The following is an 18415-nucleotide window of genomic DNA, read 5'->3' on the forward strand; positions in this document are numbered from 1 at the left end:
CTGTGTCAAATCCAGACTGACAGAACTACTCACCAATCACAGAACCAGCTTTCCTTTCCTCAGTCCAATCACAGCAGCCCTGAGAGAAGAAAGGGGTGGGATAAAGGGGAGGGCACTAGAAAAGACCACCCACCCATCCGCCCAGCAGCAGGCAAGCGGTTCTTCAGCCTTGGTATCTGTGTGTCAGCCTATGTCTTTGTATTGTCAAGATGTCTGTTTCTAAGAAGTTAACTTTGGACAAGCAGGATGTTAAAGGGAAGTGAGTCATCATGAGGGTAGACGTCAATGTTCCCATGAAGAAGAACCAGATTGCAAATAATCAGAGAATCAAGGCTTCCATCCCAAGCACTCAGTACTGCCTGGATAACGGAGCCAAATCCGTAGTTCTTATGAGTCACTTAGGTCGACCTGATGGTGTCCCTATGCCTGATAAATACTCTCTAGAGCCTGTTGCTGCTGAGTTCAAATCTTTTCTGGGTAAGGATGTGCTGTCCCTGAAGGACTGTGTGGGCTCCGAAGTGGAGAAAGCCTGAGCTGTGCCAGAGGCTGGTTCCATCATCCTGATGGAGAACTTGCGGTTTCATGTGGAGGAAGAAGGGAAAGGCCAAGATCCTTCTGGACGTAAGCTTAAAGCTGAGCCAGATAGAGTAGAAGCCTTCCGAGCGGCACTCTCCAGGCTGGGGGACGTCTATGTCAATGACGCTTTGCTCACCGGGCCCACAGCTCCATGGTGGGCGTGAACCTGCCTCAGAAGGCGTCTGGCTTCCTGAGGAAGAAGGAGCTGGATTACTTTGCCAGAGCCTTGGAAAACCCGGAGAGCCCCTTCCTGGCTATAGTTGGTGGAGTCAAAATGGCAGATAAGATCCAGCTCATCAAGAACATGCTGGGCAAGGTCAATGAGATGATCATGGGTGGCAGAATGGCTTACACCTTCCTTAAGGTACTCAACAGTATGCAGATTGGTGCTTCCCTGTTTGATGAACAGGGAGCCAAGATGGTCAAAGGGATCATGGCCAGAGCCAGTAAGAATGGTGTGGACATTACCTTACCTGTTGACTTTGTCATTGCTGACAAATTTGAGGAGGGTGCTAAGGTTGGTCAAGCCACAGGAGCATCGGACATACCTCCTGGCTGGATGGCTTTGGACTGTGACCAACAAGAACTACGCTCAAGTTGTGGCCCAAGCCACGCTAATTGTGTGGAATGGACCTGTCGGGGTATTCGAATGGGATGCCTTTGCAAAAGGAACCAAAGCCCTCATGCATGAAATTGTGAAAGCCACTTCTCAGGGTTGTATCACCATTATAGGAGGTGGCGACACTGCTACTCGCTGTGCCAAATGGAACTCCGAAGATAAAGCTAGCCACGTGAGCACTGGGGGAGGCGCCAGTCTAGAGCTTCTGGAAGGTGAAGTCCTTCCTGGAGTGGATGCCCTCTGCAGCCTGTAGCTGACAAAGTGTGCCTTGCCACCGTTTGCTGTCCTCAGCCTTTACGTCAGCCCAGTGCTTTTACATCTCAGCTTGCCTCTTGCTCTAATCTACCCCTGGGTCAGGATCCAGCCAATGACCAAGGGTAAGGCCCTCAGGAGCTCCTAACATCGGCACGGCAGCTCGATTCATTTTAGTTCCATCATGAACTTGTCTCGCTTCAAAATCTCATTCCAACTTTACCATCATAATGTGTAGGGAGGATATATTCTCACATTGCCTATTAAAGGGAGTTGAATATGCTGACTCTCTTTAGTCCTCTTTGTTATCTTTTCACTCTTGAAACATGGAAACGAGAGAAAACCCAGGTTGTTGGGGAAGGGGGGAGCAGCAGCTAACAAACAATGAAAGTGCCCAAACAAACCAAAAACAATAATTACATTTAAGAACTCATTAGGAAAACATTAAAGCTCTGCTAAGAGGAAATTTCTTACTAAATAAGAAGGGAGAGAAATAAAACTCAAGAGGAACATTAAACCCAAAAAGTTTTAAAAGTGGAAAGAAACTAAATCCAGGGAAGGTATTATGTTGGCATATATGCAGATGCATGCAAGTACACGTTTGCTGGAATGGGAATTACAAATTAAATCCATTTTTTAAATAAAGAAGGAATTATTTTATTTTTAAAACAGATATTCTTTAATAAATAGGTAATAGAACTGCTAAATCTTAAAACTGGATTTCTGAAATAAACTAAAAATATGTACATAGTTTAGTCATGGGCTAGAGAGATAAAAATTCTTCCATATTGGAAAGTAGAATAGGAAAACACTCAGGAATGTAGAGGAAATGAAAATACTTACTGGAGAATATTTTGCCTAGTTCTGTCAACAAAGAACTGGCACAGGGCAAGGCTGTTAACAAATTAAGAGTTAGAGTGTAGAACCTATGTCCCATAGCCCCAGAGCAAATCAATTATATATCCTCCACATCCTGAATAATTGAGCTTAAAATATGATGTTAACACCCCTGAAACAACATCTTATTTCTAAGAACAATATTGATAATGCCATGGTAATCCCAGGGAAGATGTAAGAGTTAAGGTACAAACTTAAAAACAAGGGAGAAAGAAAACCAAAATCACAGTAATTGAAATAAGATATTTCTCTCTTGCATAAAAGTCCAGGGTTAAAAAAAAGTAGGTGGACCCCTCTCCATGTCATTTAGGGAACCAAACTAGTGAAACAAATCTGTGACTCTCAGTAGGTTCCATTTCTGTGTAGGTTACATTTTTATTACTTGATTTCTAGCCCAAAGAGGAAATTGTGCAAGGCAAAGTATCTCTTTTAAATACATAACCCACAAAGCTCAGGAAATTTTTTTCACTTATTCTGTTACCTGTGAGTTGTGCAATAAGGCCTCCTTTGCCGTAGAGTCTTGGAAATGTATTCTCTCTAGATGGGTACCTCGTACTCAATTAAAAATCAATACATTCTATTACTAAAAAAAAGTGGGGAGGGGATAAACTCAGGATGGAGGCAGTAAAGGCTTCTGACAGACTGTCCCTCTGGCCACTCAAATATCCACGTGTACAAGTACCCATGAATCCTTCCTACATATAGGACGCATCCCTCTCCAAGAGATACAATCAAATGTCCAGTTACTGCATCCTACTCAAAACAGTATCTCTAGGTGACGCCGGGTCTTTTCTATGCAATCCAGTGGGAAGCCCCACAGTCTGGAGAACTGAAAGAAGAGCCATACATGTCTCCAACATCCCTCTCCATACACACCCAATATGCAATAATAGAAAAAAAAAGATAACCGCAATAAAAATCCTCACCTACAACAACCACTGGTTCATTGCCACTGTGACATGATCATGGTGAGTCAGAATTTCAAGAACTCCCTGACCTGACAGTGAAACAATTTTCAGGGTTCAGCTCTAGTGTTGGTCTCTGGAAGGAAGTTTCTTATTCACTGTCCCTTTTTGGCCCGTCATTTGGCCATTTGGGAAATGTTCCTCGTTTCCTTGTCTTCTATGCCATCTTTGAAAGTGGATGTTGAAGGGTTGGGCCACGTTAAGGTCAGTGCACAGGTTCCCTAGCTTTCTCATGCTAGTGCAGTTTTTAGAAACCAAGGATTTCTTTATTTGCCACAAATTAAAAGCCTCTGCAGGCCAGACTATTGCTTTTACAACTTTCTCAAGAATCAAGATTTCTGGCCTAATTCCATGTAAAAGAACCTCACCCAGAGGAAAGCCTTTGAGAAAAACCATGATGTTCTTTCTCTTGCTGTTTGTGATACTGAGTCAATTAGCTTTTCAACTCCTAAAGAACTCACTTTTGTGGCCCATTAGCCAATTTAAATGGCAAGCAACAGGCAGATTAGACTATCTAGTATTTCACTTTTTCTTGCAGTATTTTGCTTAAAACAGCATGTAACAACCCAAACACGCTGATATTCTACCCCTTTCTAATTCCTATGGCTTTAGACTCTGTAGAAATCCCTACTGCAATACCACAGGCAACAGTTTTACCAGATTCCACAGCAGAAGAATGGCCACCATCTCCCAGCCTTCCACATCGCATTGCTCACTTCCCCCCACCTGACTCCTAAGTGAATGCCATGTTTTGTGAGTTTTATTAAGGCAGCATCCAACTTACAGGTAGCAGTTTCTGCCTTAATTAGCCTATAGTCTAGTAGTTCTCAACCAGGGACAATTTTTCCCTATAGGGGACATTTGGCAAAGAATGGAGACACTGTCATTGGTCACAAATGGGGCAGGAGGGAGGTGCTCCGAGGATCCCATAGCCACAGGCAAGGAGGCTGCTAAACAGCATACAATGCACAGGACAACCTTCACAGCAAAGACTATCAGCCCCAAATGTCCCCACAGAAGTTAATGTCTTATGTGCCATTCCCAGATGGTTATGGGTGAGTAGACACTCTTTTCTGAGCTTATCAAGATAACAGAACGGCTGGCAAGGTGGCTCTGCCATCATCTGCACTTGTCTTCCATCTCTAGGAGCAGGAAGACCAGCTGTTGACATTTTCCAGACAATTGGACAAGGAAAGAAGAATCCAGAAAAAGCATCCTGTTTTTAAGGATGAGACCTGGAAGATTCCTTTTGCCTAAACTGAGTAATATGATCATAATCTACCTCATATGGAACAAAGGCAATGTATTCTTGGGGTGGTCATGGGCCCAGTTAAAACCATTACTAAAAAGAAGAATAAAAGGTGGATTTAAGAAAATATCAAGAAGAGGAAACTATTGAAAGTTTTACCCGACCCTGGAAGATCCGTGGAGACCATGCTTTTGTACATGGCATGCAGCCCAAGGTAAAGAAGAACATTTAGAAAACAAGTATACTTAATGGAAGAGAAATTATGCATTAAGGAAATAATATGAGATTCAAAATAAATTAGCAAAAACATAAAAAGAGATGACAGATTCAAGTGTTGCTAGTACAGTATAGTGAATGGTGTTAGAATGAGTAAATGAAAGAATTGAAACTACAGAGAAAAGAATCAGTGACTTGAACTAGAGGACTGGGGGGAAAAAACTAGAATTCAATGCAGATCTAGAAAGGAAGAAACATTTGTGTGTATGTGTATACATACATGCTTATATATCACATACATACATATATTATATACATGTTTGTATGTACATATAATGTCTCACATAGTTGTAACTGAAGTTAAGGTGTTATTCCACAGGATGGTGGGAATGTCTTAGGTTTGGTTCAAACTAAAAGTGTGGGGCTTGATTTGTTGAAGGTTGCAATTTGAGTTATTCAACTCATGTGCTTGGATATTACTATTCATTCATTTTCTGTGCATTTTTTATAAAAATACCTGTATAGAAATAGCTTATTTCAAGCAACATTAATTAATAAGGCTGTCATAAATTTTTTTTAAGTAGGTGCTATATTTCATGGCCTTATGCTTCCTTTAACTTTGTTTCTAAGAAGCTTTACACCTTAATTAGTTATTAGGAGTCTCCTAGGGATTACAGCAAAATATGAATTTCCTAAATCAGTGTACATTAGTAATAACCAAGAAGAGTGGGGATATGATAAAAAGTAAGAGCAAAATAATTGGAAAATGACAAATTAGAGACACATGTGAGTTTGTACACAAAAGAGAATGTTTTAGCTGACTGCTCCTCCCTTTGGAGACATGTTTTCTCTCCGTTCAGAGGCCTGGACACTTCCTCCAGGCGACTGTGGCCTCCCCTTCATTACCTCTCCCTCGGGTGTTGTGTCATAGATTTTGCTTGGTTTTCAGCTGTTTCTAGTCCCTGCTCATCCATCTTAATCAGAAGTGGAGGCTCAAGTCATTTATTTTCAGTTTTACACTAACACTCTTTTTAAGACCCAGCTGAGCTGTGGATACATTACCTCATTTTTCAATTTGACCTCCTTTCTTTCCTAATATTGGAAAAGAACATATTTTTCCTCTGGATGAAGGCCACCTTGTTTTTGATTTTCTTTAAATTATCTTTTAGAGATGTTTCAGCATCACAGCAAAAATTAAACAGAAAGTACAGCATTTCCGTACACACCCTGTCTCCACACACATAAAACTTCTACCACTGTCAACGTCCAGCACCAGCTGTACATTTGTCGCAATCGAGGAACCTACATTGATGCATCATAATCTCCAAAGCCCAAAGTTTACTCCAGGGTTCAGTCTCGGTATTGATGCTGCGGTTCTTGTTTGCGGAGTCGAAGAATGAACTTAGCAAACACCCAAGGTAGGAGAACCAGGGAGAGGCTTTTATTGAGAGATACAGTGAGAGGACAGAGCTCCTGGGCCAGGAGGGGACAAGTGACAGGGGACAGCCCATGGTGGTGTGTTGTCTGGGGATTTATAGGTGGTTGAGAGACAAAGGGCTAGGGATACAGACCCACTGAACGGTCCCCAAATGTTTATCTTTGAAGAGACACTAAGTTTCTTATCAGTGTTCTGGATTATTTTGCAGAGTTAAAACAAGAAATTTACCGCTCTGATTCTTTCCCAGAATAGCAGCTTCTTGGTCTGGGAGCACATTAATCAAGACTGCCTGTCTGCTCCTAAACTGGGCTGGGTGATTGTCTGTTATGTTAAGAAACCTACTTTTTTCTTTTTGGGTTTTAAAATGCAATCTTATCTCTAAGATGGAATCTTTCTTGTGTTTGCTATGTTATTTGTGACTGGGCTTGCTTGCTATATTAATTGCCCAGGTTATATATTTATTACTTAATTAGGGGCTGGAGGAGGAAAAGCAGTATCTGGGCAAAGTTAGAGAAGATAAGCTGGGCCTTTTAGCAGTCTAAAGTAAATTTTACAATAGCCTCATTTAATTGACACAATGAAGACATGGGCTATGCTGAGATATTTTCTTACCTGGGGAATGTTTAAACATTCCAGGCTAAGTTACTCCTGGCTTTTTAGTCTTAACTAATCTCACTGAAGAATATTTATATTCCTAGTTTCATATTTTACTTTAGAGAATTAATGTGTCTCTGACTTTGCTTTATTGTTTACTATCAAGTTTTGGTAAGGGTCTTTTTCCAGAGGCCCTTACCCTACTCTTAACTATACCCATGGTCCCTGTCTCAATATTGTACATTCTAATGTTGCATTTTGATATGTATCTACCATTACCGTGTCATACAGAATAGTCTCACTGCTCTAAAAATTCTCTGCTGTCTTCATCCTTCCCTCCCCACTAGCTTCTAGCAGTCATTGATCTTTTTACTGTCTCTTTAGTTTTGCCTTGTCCAGAATGTCATATAAGTGGAATCATAAAGTATGTAGCTTTTCCAGTTGGCTTCTTTCACTTAGCAATGTGGTTTTAAGTTTCCTCTATACCTTTTCAGGGCTTGATAGCTCATTTCTTTTTAGCTGTCAGTAACATTCCACTGTCTGAGTGGACCACAGTTTATTTATCCATTTACCTACTATAGGATATCTTTGTAGCTACCCAGTTTGGGCAATTATGAACAAAACTGCTAAAAACATCCATCCTGTGTGCAGGTTTTTGTGTGGAAAGCCGGACCTGATGTCTGGGTAAGAGGAACTGTAGTAAATAGGTCTTCAGTAATGTAGTGGTAAGGTGTGGGAGTAGAGAAATTATTCTATGGTCTTACAGTTAGGTGTTGATCTTTTTAGTAAAGCCTATGCCCTGGGCTTAGTTGGTGTTTTGTTTGTTTTTCTTTTTGTGCTTTTCTGTTTGTTTTGTTTCCAACCATTTTAGTGGTACAGGAATGGCTAGAGGGGACTGTAATTTGCATATCCCTTCCAGGTGTAGAAGGCTAGATGTTCAAGAACTGGGTATTTCCCTTCCTCAGTCAGTTAGGCGCGCATGCATTCTCAACAGGGTAAGTTCTGGTAAAACAGTTTCTCTCAAAGGCAGGCTTTGTTAAGTAGATCACAGGGCTCTGTCACATTTTGAAAGGGCTGTTTTCCACCCACCTCCAGCCAGAAGCCTAAGGGGATTTTTCTCCGATTTTTACCATGAGAACCTGGTAGATAGAAGAACTCTTGGAAGTAAAATTCAAAGATGTGAGCATGGGGACCCCCAGTGACTGGGTCCCTTTCATACTGAATCTTCCTTGATTAAAAACATTGTTCTTTTTTTTTTTTCAGTAGGAATCTAAGCCATGGGGTTTTCTTTGTTTCTGTTTTGTTTTGATTGTTGTTGGTGTTGAACAACTAAATTGAAAAGAAAAGAAAGGAATGGAATGGTAAAGAAAAAATACGGGTACACTAAGGTTTACAGAGCATTAGCAAATACTCGTGATGGATTGTCACCAGGTGTTCTAGAGCAGTTTGAGTTTATGATAGCAGTAGCTTTCAAATCTCTTCTAGATTACCTGGGAACCACCTTAAGGTACAGGCACAGAGGTAGGCAAACTGAGAAACAGTGGATTTGACCCATTGCCTGTAAAACCAATTATATAAAGGCCAGTGTCAGGTTTGCAAGACCAAATGGAATAGCAATCTAAACACCTTCCTTTGCCTCTTCCATTACAGTGCCGTTAAGATTCCCGAAAACTGTGATGTTAAATCACTACATGGATACATTTTGCAAATGAATTTTTAATTTTAATTTCCATTGTTTCCTTCAAGGGCCACACAGGAAGTTCTGATGAGTTGTGCTAAACCCAGGGCCATGGACAGGGGCGGAAGGCAAAAGCACTCAGGTGCTCTGGTGGAATGAGTCACACAATGGGTGACTCAGATGGAATGTTGTGGATGCACCTGGTCATGCAAGAGGGAATCAGGCTTGAACTGAAAAAGCATAGACAAATGCACGGTCCCCTCAGAGGAGGCATGTATGACTCTTTCATCATTCATACAGATGTGTTAGGTCTGTAAATAACAAATCCAAAAGAATCATAGTTTTCCCTCCTAAACATTAAAACCATTAGTGCACATCAAATATGTCCTGTAGATAAATAACCTTGTTCTGAAGTTGGCTTAATTTGCTCACTCACACATTCTAGTTCATTCCTCAAACATGTCTTAAGCTGCCACTTTGTCATAGACCCTGTGCGAGTTCCTGATGTTAACATAAGACCGTCAGTTCTCGCAAGAATCCACAGACCTTTAAGGAGAGAAAAATAAGCAAATGCTTTTATTTCACTGTGGTAAGTACTCTGTTACACAGTTGAAGTATATTGTGCAGGGTGCCAGATAATGTACTGGTGGTGACATGTGACCCCTTCTTTATGGGGTAATGTAAGTAATGGAGTTTCTAAAAGACCTTTTTAGATTTTATTTTAATAGACTCACACTTTGCCATTTTGTTTATTTTCTAAACATTCATATGAGTTTTCCACTGGAGAAAAACTTCTATCACCAAGATACTTCTCACCCATATACCATACATATCATTTAATATATTTGTTTTAACATAAGGTACAAATACATATAAACCCTGTACTCCCTGCAGAGTTTCTGCTCTGACTCCCCAGATTCTTTTCCTCTGCAGATGAACTAAACTTGGCAACCTAGAAGGAAACCTGAAGACAGGGCCGGTTTCATCGATGTGTGACCCAAGCGGGCTGGCAAACAGAGCCCCACTGTCAGGAGAGGCCTGTGTTTGCTTTAAGGCTTTGCCATCCTGTAATTATTAATAATTGTGAGCATGGGTCCACCATTTTCATTCAGATAAAAATGTGAGTCTATAGATAAAAAGGTAAGCTCTTGTTTATAGGAGAAAATTGATAGTTCAGAAAATACCCGCACATTTAAAAGTTTGGTTTGGTTTGCTTATTGCTTTTGGCTGGTTTCTTAAAGCTGTAATTCGGTTGCTTGAGCAGATAAGAAATTAGAGTGAGAAAGAGGCTTAGTTTCCATTGTATACTCTCTTATACAGCTGAAATCGGTGCACCGATCATCTTTTCAATTAGGAAAAGTCATCTACAATTGAGGAGAAATATACTTAAGTGGATAGGCCTAGATATACTGCCACTCTTGCAAAAGCCTTACTTCACCACCCAGCTCGAGCCACACATCTAGATGAATGAATCACATCTTTGGGGTATTTTGCTCTTTATGCAAACCTACTGTTTTACTCTTTACCATTATTGGAATTAGTTTGTTTTCTTATTCATCTGTCCCAGCTCTTGACATCAGAGATGACATCTTTTCAACATTCTAGTCCAGGGCTTAACACCGTATTTAGCAGACAGGAGGTTTTTGTTGTTGATGCTGTGTTTATGAATTGAAAGCTTAACACACATGATATGTGAACAGCAATGGTCAAATACAAGTTGCACAGGGAGAGCAGAAGTGTGGCCATGTCCAGGAGCTGTGCAACAGGGACCCCTCACAATCAGGAAATTTCTCCACACTGCTACATAATGGGAACTTCATTCTCACAATCAGGAAGTTTCTTTTCCTGTCAAAAGAAACTGAATATTCCATTTAACGCAGTATCTTACAGAGAAGAAAGCAAGCTAGCCAGGATGTAAGATAATCTACTGTTAGAGAAAAACAAAGTTGAGTTCCTGTGAAACCAGTGAGAAGTCATTATTGAAAGTCACAAGAAATTGATAATAAATACTCTGCATACTTTCCCAGAGGGAAGACATATGCATCCTTAATTTCTCATCCATAAAATAGATATGATATTAACACATATGTATATTATGTGTGTGCAAGGACCATAGGAGGCAATCTTCCCAAAGTGCTCACCACAGTGTTTGGCAGAAAGTTCTATAAATGTACAAGCACTTGTATTAAGAACAGTAGGGGACCTGTTTATCTGTACTACCATGTATTAGAGTTAAGAACACTTTCACAAGATCAGAATTCCCTTGGAAAGAAATTTTTATAGGGAACCATACCTATTAAATAAATCCGAGAGAGTCCCATGAAATGTGTCAAGCCCTTTGTTCAGTTTTCCAGTGTCTTTGCCAATGTTTGGGTTGGGCATCCTCTGAAATACACTTGAGCTCCAGTCATTTTCTCCTTGTTATAAAACTGCTTGGACCATAAAAGTTTCAATTGTTCCTGTTCCTTAATGATGAAACAGGCCAATATATCATTACTGAAGTGATTGATGTACAGTCTTTCCTTTGTCCTTTACTTGCTACCTTAGAGGTACAGTACAACTTTCATTATCTTGTAACCACCGGAAGAGTAAGGATAAGTCACATTCACTAAGTAACTGCTTAAAAGATATCTTGCAGTACATTACTCTATGTTTATCTGGTTTTACGTACATACCATGTTACACTTTTTATTCATTATGGCATCTGCAACATGTCAGAAAAATTGTCTGACAAACACAATATAGGAGCTCAACCAGTTTTTATTAGATGAATCAAGTGATAAAATACCAAATTACAACATCTGTTCCTTTTTGCTTGAGTTAGTAATAGATTACATTTTTTTAAGAAGTTCCTTTAACCCCTGGGCTAAGCACCAGAGGTATATCATTTAATCTTTAGAACTGTGCTACAAGGTAGAGTAATCCCCTTTCACAAATACAAAACTTTAAGGACAGAGAGAATGAACACCTTGTCCAACAAGGAGCAGTGGAGTCTCTTTACAATTTGTGCTTTAACCGTTGTGATCTAGATAGTTAGGAAACACTATCTCCGGTGATTGTTTCTGGATTCAGGCAGGCTAGAACAATGATTCAGGAAGTATTTCAGAGACATCATGATAGAAAAAATTAAGAAGCTGTGTTCTTAGATATGTATACTTTGGTTTTCCAGTATTTTGCTATTAGTTTTGGTAAAAATTGATCATTTTTATTTGTATGGGTTCATTGAAAGAAAGTTTTATTTTTTATTCTGGTGGGAAAAAAAACCCTACTTTTTGAGATTCCTGATATGTTAATAATTTTGAGAACAGAAGTTTCTATTTCCATTGTTTGTGAAAAATGTGTTTCTTGTTAAAAGTATTCATAGACAAGGCCCATTTAAATCAACAGTTTTTTTTTCATGACCACATAACTGTGAGCAAGAAACTTGTGTCGAAGGTTTTCAAAAATGTAGAAGTTTTAAATTATATTTAGAGTGCTTAATACTTGAGTATAAATATTTGGAAAATATAAAAGTCTATCACCATAGTGTTTCCTTTAGTCAAAGATATAAATACAGAACTTTTCACCTTTTCCTTATGAAACAATGTAAAACATGCAATTGAGACAACAAAAATTAGAATGCTTACAAACTCCTTCCTCTTGAATGCAGTAAGTTAGAGAAGACACAGATTCATTGCAAATCAGTAATTCACAGAAGGCTTTCTTATGAATGTTTTGTGCTTGATTCTAAGATTGATGAGTAGATAAAACTAGGACTTTTGCTCTATTTTTTTCACCTAGATTTCAACATTGCTTACCAAAACTTTCTTTCATTGTTCTTAGAAGACTTTCTTAAAAAAACAATATGCTCTTTGACAGAAGCAAAGAGAATAGAATGAAGAGAACTTGCAAAAGACTGGATGAAAATTGTCAACATTCCTATTGCCTCTCTCTGCAATATATCAGAATTCAGAATATTGCAACCCAACCTAAATATCCATTTCTGATATCATGGCTCACTGTTAACAGAATATGCGTGACAAGGACTGATTTAAACCCTACACAGGGTGGTGGCACCTTGATTGAAGGAGGCTTCCTGCAATGTCTATAATTCAGATTGCCCTTTTATTGAGGCCTTAGAGGCTCTACATCTTGAGGCAACTCACCCTTCAGGTCTGAAAGAGGTGCTTTTCTTTTATAAGAGGAAGTGTATAATAGTACATGGAAAGTTAAGAAAGGAAAACAGCACAAAGTTTCAATCAACACAAAATGAGCAAGAAATTGTAGGTATGTTCTCAGAAAGAGTATTTTTAAGAAAGAATACACACATTGAATTGAAGGATTCCCCTAAAGCTACCTCAGACCACATTTCTCTCAAAACTACCCATGTAGCCCTTTTTTTTGTTACATTTACTACTTTTGGGAAAACAACACTGTAAATGACCCAAACTGATCTATTTCTATTTCATGAATGTGATTATACTCATGTGCATCAGTGAATGTTAAAAAACCACTTATTTAGCTTTAAGGATTTAGATGTCGAAATAACTGTGGTCTGGTAGAGGAAAAATATTTAGCAAACAGAATAGTCTTAGACTTAATGAGGAGATAGTCTAGTGCTTATTGAGGAGACTGACAATCTGTAGGGCAATTCCAAATGGAACTAACTAAAGAAAACACTGTGTCCCTCCCTCAAATTATGTTTATAATCAAACAAAGGACTGAGGAAGTACAGTTTGATTATAGGAGGACTGGTCTAAAAGTGACAATCATAGAAAAAGCTTAAGCCTTCTCAAAAGGAAAGGTGAAGTTCTCCTGAGAAATCAAAATGATTCCCTGAAAACTGACATAAACTATTGCTATTCAATTTGGGGGGAGAGTGCTAAGATGCCTAAGGTGAATACTAGATGATGGAGGCTTCCTAGGTAAGACAGAACACTATGCTAATTCAGGCATGATTAAAGGTTTAAGAGGACTGAGAGTTCCAAATCTAAAGGTGAGACTGAGCAGAAAACTTTGGCAACAAGACAGAAAAAGAGCTTGAAGGAATGTGATCTAGAATTATTGTTTTGCATAAAATATGCCAAACAAAAATCCATACAACACCCTTACCCCACTCTCAGAGAGTGGTCAAACTCAGAAGGTGAACTGCTTGATTAGACATGCCAGGGTTCTACAGATTGAGCAAATATGTCAGTAGAAACAACATGAAAAAATATGTAGGAAACTTGAATGATATGACTTAACAATGATGTCAGAGCATCTACTCCTAACTTTTCAATACTGGAGTTTTGAATATCTAGGAGACACCCAGTGCTGTTTTGGAACCTATTTTTGACATAGATTATAATAATATAAGCAATTGTTTCTTAGTTTGTATTCCAAACTCTTGATACATATATATCCATCATATGCTAATGGTAGTCTTATATATGTACAAAGTCATTAATCGGTCATCCCCTTCTTAGCTTTGGAGATAGTCTATATCTTAGCAGTAGAACCCAAGTGGAACTAACTAAAGAAAACACTGTGCTCCTTCCTGAATCAACCACACTGTTTAAGGACTTGCACAATGATTTTTCCAAGACCAAAATATTACCCAAATCTGAAAACATGGTTACGCTAAACAAGGAAATGCCATTTACACCTACTTTCCTCCTTTCCATATGATTTACATTATATGCCCAAGGCTGAAATGAACTAGATGGTATAATGTCAATTCCATGGGTTTGAACCAACATAGCTGTCGCAGAAATGAAGCTTACTTACAGTTAACTTACACCCTCCTTTCTTATTTCTATCTGAACAGGAACAAAGATCCACAAAAGTAATGCCAGTGCTTATTTAGAGGGCACATATTGAACCTGGGCAGTCCCAAAAAACACCTGTAAAATTCTTCTAGAATCACAAATACATAGGAAAAGTCAATAGGATTTGTAAAATTATTTTGCAAGAATATGACAAACTGTTCTGCATGGTCGATAATTAATGATTGTGGTACAAAGAATCATAAGGCTCCCAAGCTGAAGGACATCTTCAACAAGTAGGACAACAGTGAGAGCAGGGCCATATTTACCCTAAGTAGAGAAACAAATCAAGCAATTATTTGTCCAGAGCTTTAAATATCATTTTCAGTAACTAGAAATTATGCTTATCCAATAAGTAGAATAATTAATGGTATGAAGATAATCATACCCTGAAGGCAAAAATGCCTGATTTCTCTTTTGTGCTCTACCGCTGATACTTAAAATGTTTCCATTTGGCTAAAAACAAATTATGCAAACAAAAACACTTTTTCTCTGATTATAAAAATAAGGCATGTTCTTTTTTAAACGTGCAATGAGTGCTGTATAATGATAACATGCTACTAATTAGTCAGTTGCCAGGGAAGGTCAAGGTTTAAAAGCAAAAATTAGAAATGTTTTACTAGACTAACTCTGAGTTGGCCATCCCTTTACTGAATTCTGATTCTACTGTCCACCCAGGGACAGACTGAGCGAGAAAACTGGGAGATATTTGTAACATTGCCCCATACTACCCCTCCTTCAAAATCATCAGTGTCCTTCAACTTCTGTGTCACAAAACACAGGCTGTCTTTTTGTATTCCAGGATCATATTCAATGTTATTTGGATGTTGTCTTAAGCAGTGTACCACGCAAACCCTCTAGCCTCTTGAGTTACTGTTCATTTTTCTAACCTGGCCTGTAGTCCCCATCACCTCTTCAAGAATATGGTCTCCAAGTTTATTTTAAATACCAGAGACTGAAACAGTGGCCCCTTCAGACATACAGCACAGCACCAAGAATTATCTAGCAATGCAGTTCTAAATAACGGTAGGTTCATATACAAGAAATTCTTTCTTCCTTATTTCTTCAATTTGTCCTGCCATGTAATCCCAAATCCAGTTACAGTTATTTCCCTTTTCATTTATCCTGTGCAAATAAGGATGGTCCCTAATTAACTACCCTAATCCTTTATTTTTCCGGTGTCTACCAATACTTCGTCTTTCATTTTCCCTGTACTTCTTGTACAGATTGGCTTGTGATGTTCTCATTGTTTTAACTACAAATATATCCATTAAAAGAGGCTACAATCATCTGACAGTTCATTAAGTCTTCTGGCATAGACATGCACTAAAAATTTTGTATTGAAATACATGTAATTTATTATGAATTTCTTTTACCCTATTATATGTAAGCATTGTTACTACCAACATTTTTAAAAAGTATGTATACACATAAGCTATGTCTGAACTGTCCTTTGACATGGACAAGCAGGTCCCTGCCTCGTGGATCTATCTATCTGGGTATCAGAGGACCCCTCTGCTTTGGACCAACAGGCTTGAAAATATCTAAGTCCCTCAGAAGTGTACTTGACCCTACATGTGTGGGCCCCAGTCCCTGTTAGTCCCTATGGGCTACTTTCCAACCCTCTACCCTATACATGGGGTATAGATGTCCCAGAAGCATCACAATTGAACTGTAGAGTGTCTCAGGCTCTGGGGCAAGTCCTTAGTTCCAGGTGAATGAATTGCTCTCACTGGTCAGTGTAGCTGTGTTTTATATTATCTAATGATATTAGGCCACCAGAATGGTGTTTACATGTTGATTTTAGGTGAATAAAATGGTTTATGTAGAAAGGGGGCCCCCAAGAAATATTTTCTCAAGACTTTGCAGACTCTTGGGGAGCCCTGGATATATATCCTCAGAATTTATTTTCAGAATCATAAAGGAGATGTCAAAAAAGTTTTGCAATAAAAATGAAGCAGTAGGTATAAAAGGTACAAACTTCCAGTAATAAAATAAGTCATGGAAGTATAATGTATTAAAAAAAATCACCAAAAAAGGAAGCACTGGGTCTGATAGGGTTGAAAATCACTGTATCAGACTGTAAGTATTGCAGAAATTTTTGAAGGGAGGTGTTTCTTCCCATTTGTGCAATCTTATTAAAGAGTTCAAGAAAGGTCAGAGAGTGAGGAAGAAGTGTCTGAAATCACTGCTTCCCCTTCATACCAGGAATCCTGGCAATTCCTTTGCATATGGAGCCGTTGTGGAAACACCAAGACTTCTCTCTACTAGGTTCAGAATTGACGCTTGCTGTTGGACTCTAATCTCCTGATTGGGGACCTCAAATAGTCAAAATATAATTTTCATTTTAGTAGAATCCATGAACAAGATCTCCTTTGGAGCATATCCCCACTAAAACAAATTAAGAAGAGATACAAAACCCATACTATACCAAATAATTCCAAGTGCAAGAAATTTCTCAAGTCTCTGTGTTTATGTAAAGGGAAATGAAAGAGTGTATTACCCATGCTAAGGGACAGGGTTAGAAAGCGGACAGTGTTTAATTTCCTTTTGATTATTTTAAATATTATGATTCTACTTAAGTTTTGATGTATCCACAGTGAGGTCTTATTCTTTTGTGACTTAACAGTTGCAAGACAAATCCAGAATCAGTTAGTTACATCCATTCTAGGAATTCCTCTTTAGGGTTGGCTGGAACCTCAGAAGAAAAGTGTCTAGGATCAACTCACATTCAATCAAAGATCTAAAGGTGAAAAATAAAGAGCACTCCTTCCATGCAATCATAATGGAAGTCCCAAAAAAATGAATTGCAAATAAAACAGTGACATATCTTAAGCTTTTAGAGTTCTCTTGACAGGACAAAAGGTCTTTACTAAACATGTGAAGTCATGCTAATAACAATGACAATAATCATAAGAGCAGTTTTCACTTATTGGGTATTACTCTGTGACAGGCAATGTTCCAATACATAAACAGATGTTTTTAACATATATAAGCTACTTACATTTACAACTAAATAAATATATATAAATTGCTTTACCTATATAAACTGCTTCAATTCTCACAGCTACCCTATGGAATATGTGCTATAACTATCTTATTTTGTAGAAGAAGAAAGTAAAGCATAGCATTAGCAGTTGGTGACACAGCTAAGAAGGGGCTAAGCTGGAGCTAGCACATAAGGATGCAGGTAAGTGTTTTTCTGCAGCAGGAAACATATTTGAACATCCACAGGAGTAATCAACCTGTGATAATTGCCATTTATCTGATGTTCACCTAGAACTTCTCTTGAAAAACTCAAATTTAAGTCAGGGGACTACAACATGTCATGGAGAACAGAACATTAAATTTGAAGATAAGACTATAATTTAACTGCCAACATCTCCTCCTTATTATCTATATGATCCTGAGATAGGATATTATTTAACTTTTTTAATGTTAAATGGAGTCCATTACTCCTATGAAATGGAGATAGTAACAGTTTTCCATAACAGAGTTCAAAAATTGATGGAAGTGAAGTTGCTTTGTGACTGTAAAGCATAAACAGATGTGGATGGCCAGTATCTATTTCTGGCCCTCTCATTTCATCCATACTTTTCTAGTACTTTCAGCATCTTTAATTTCCTAATATGACATGTGTTGTACAGATATGTCCCATCATTTATTCAACAAATTTGTATTGAGCTTATATGTGCAGCATAGTGTAGGGGAGTCAGGAAAGGCCTTTCTAGAAAAATAATATATGAGCTAAAAGTCAGAAATATATAAGAAAGCTAACCATGCAGCTTTGAGGGTGGGGGTGCAGGGTAGAGCTACCCAGGCAGAGAGTCCAGAAATTGCTAAGTTGCTAGTGAGGAAATGCACTCATGTTGAAAAGTGTTAGGACGTCCCATGTGGTTGAAGCATCATCAGGGAGGAGAAGAGTGATTTTCATGGGAACCCTTCTCAGTTTGGAGCAGATAGAGAGAAAACCAAAAACAGATAAAGCAATAAAAGAAGAGGATCAATGGGTGAGTTGAAAGCTGCCACAGAGCTAATCCTGAGAACCGTGCATATCGAAGTGTCCTACTTCCAAATATTTCCCTGTGTTGGAAGGTACCCTTCAAGCAGTGGAAACACATGGATAAGGAACCAAGAAGAGCAAG

The 18415-nt window shown here is 38.6% G+C and overlaps 1 protein-coding gene across 1 annotated transcript; it reads left to right on the plus strand.

Moving 5' to 3' along the window:
• The first annotated feature begins 209 nt into the window (after window positions 1-209).
• PGK2 (phosphoglycerate kinase 2) lies at window positions 210-1618 on the plus strand. Its single transcript, XM_017659429.3, is given in 3 exon segments — window positions 210-702; window positions 705-1149; window positions 1151-1618. Coding segments are annotated over 3 exon segments (1236 nt in total). The 3' UTR covers window positions 1449-1618.
• Window positions 1619-18415: the final 16797 nt, after the last annotated feature.

Source organism: Manis javanica, chromosome 16 (genome assembly GCF_040802235.1).
Source record: "Manis javanica isolate MJ-LG chromosome 16, MJ_LKY, whole genome shotgun sequence".
Lineage (NCBI taxonomy): Eukaryota > Metazoa > Chordata > Mammalia > Pholidota > Manidae > Manis > Manis javanica.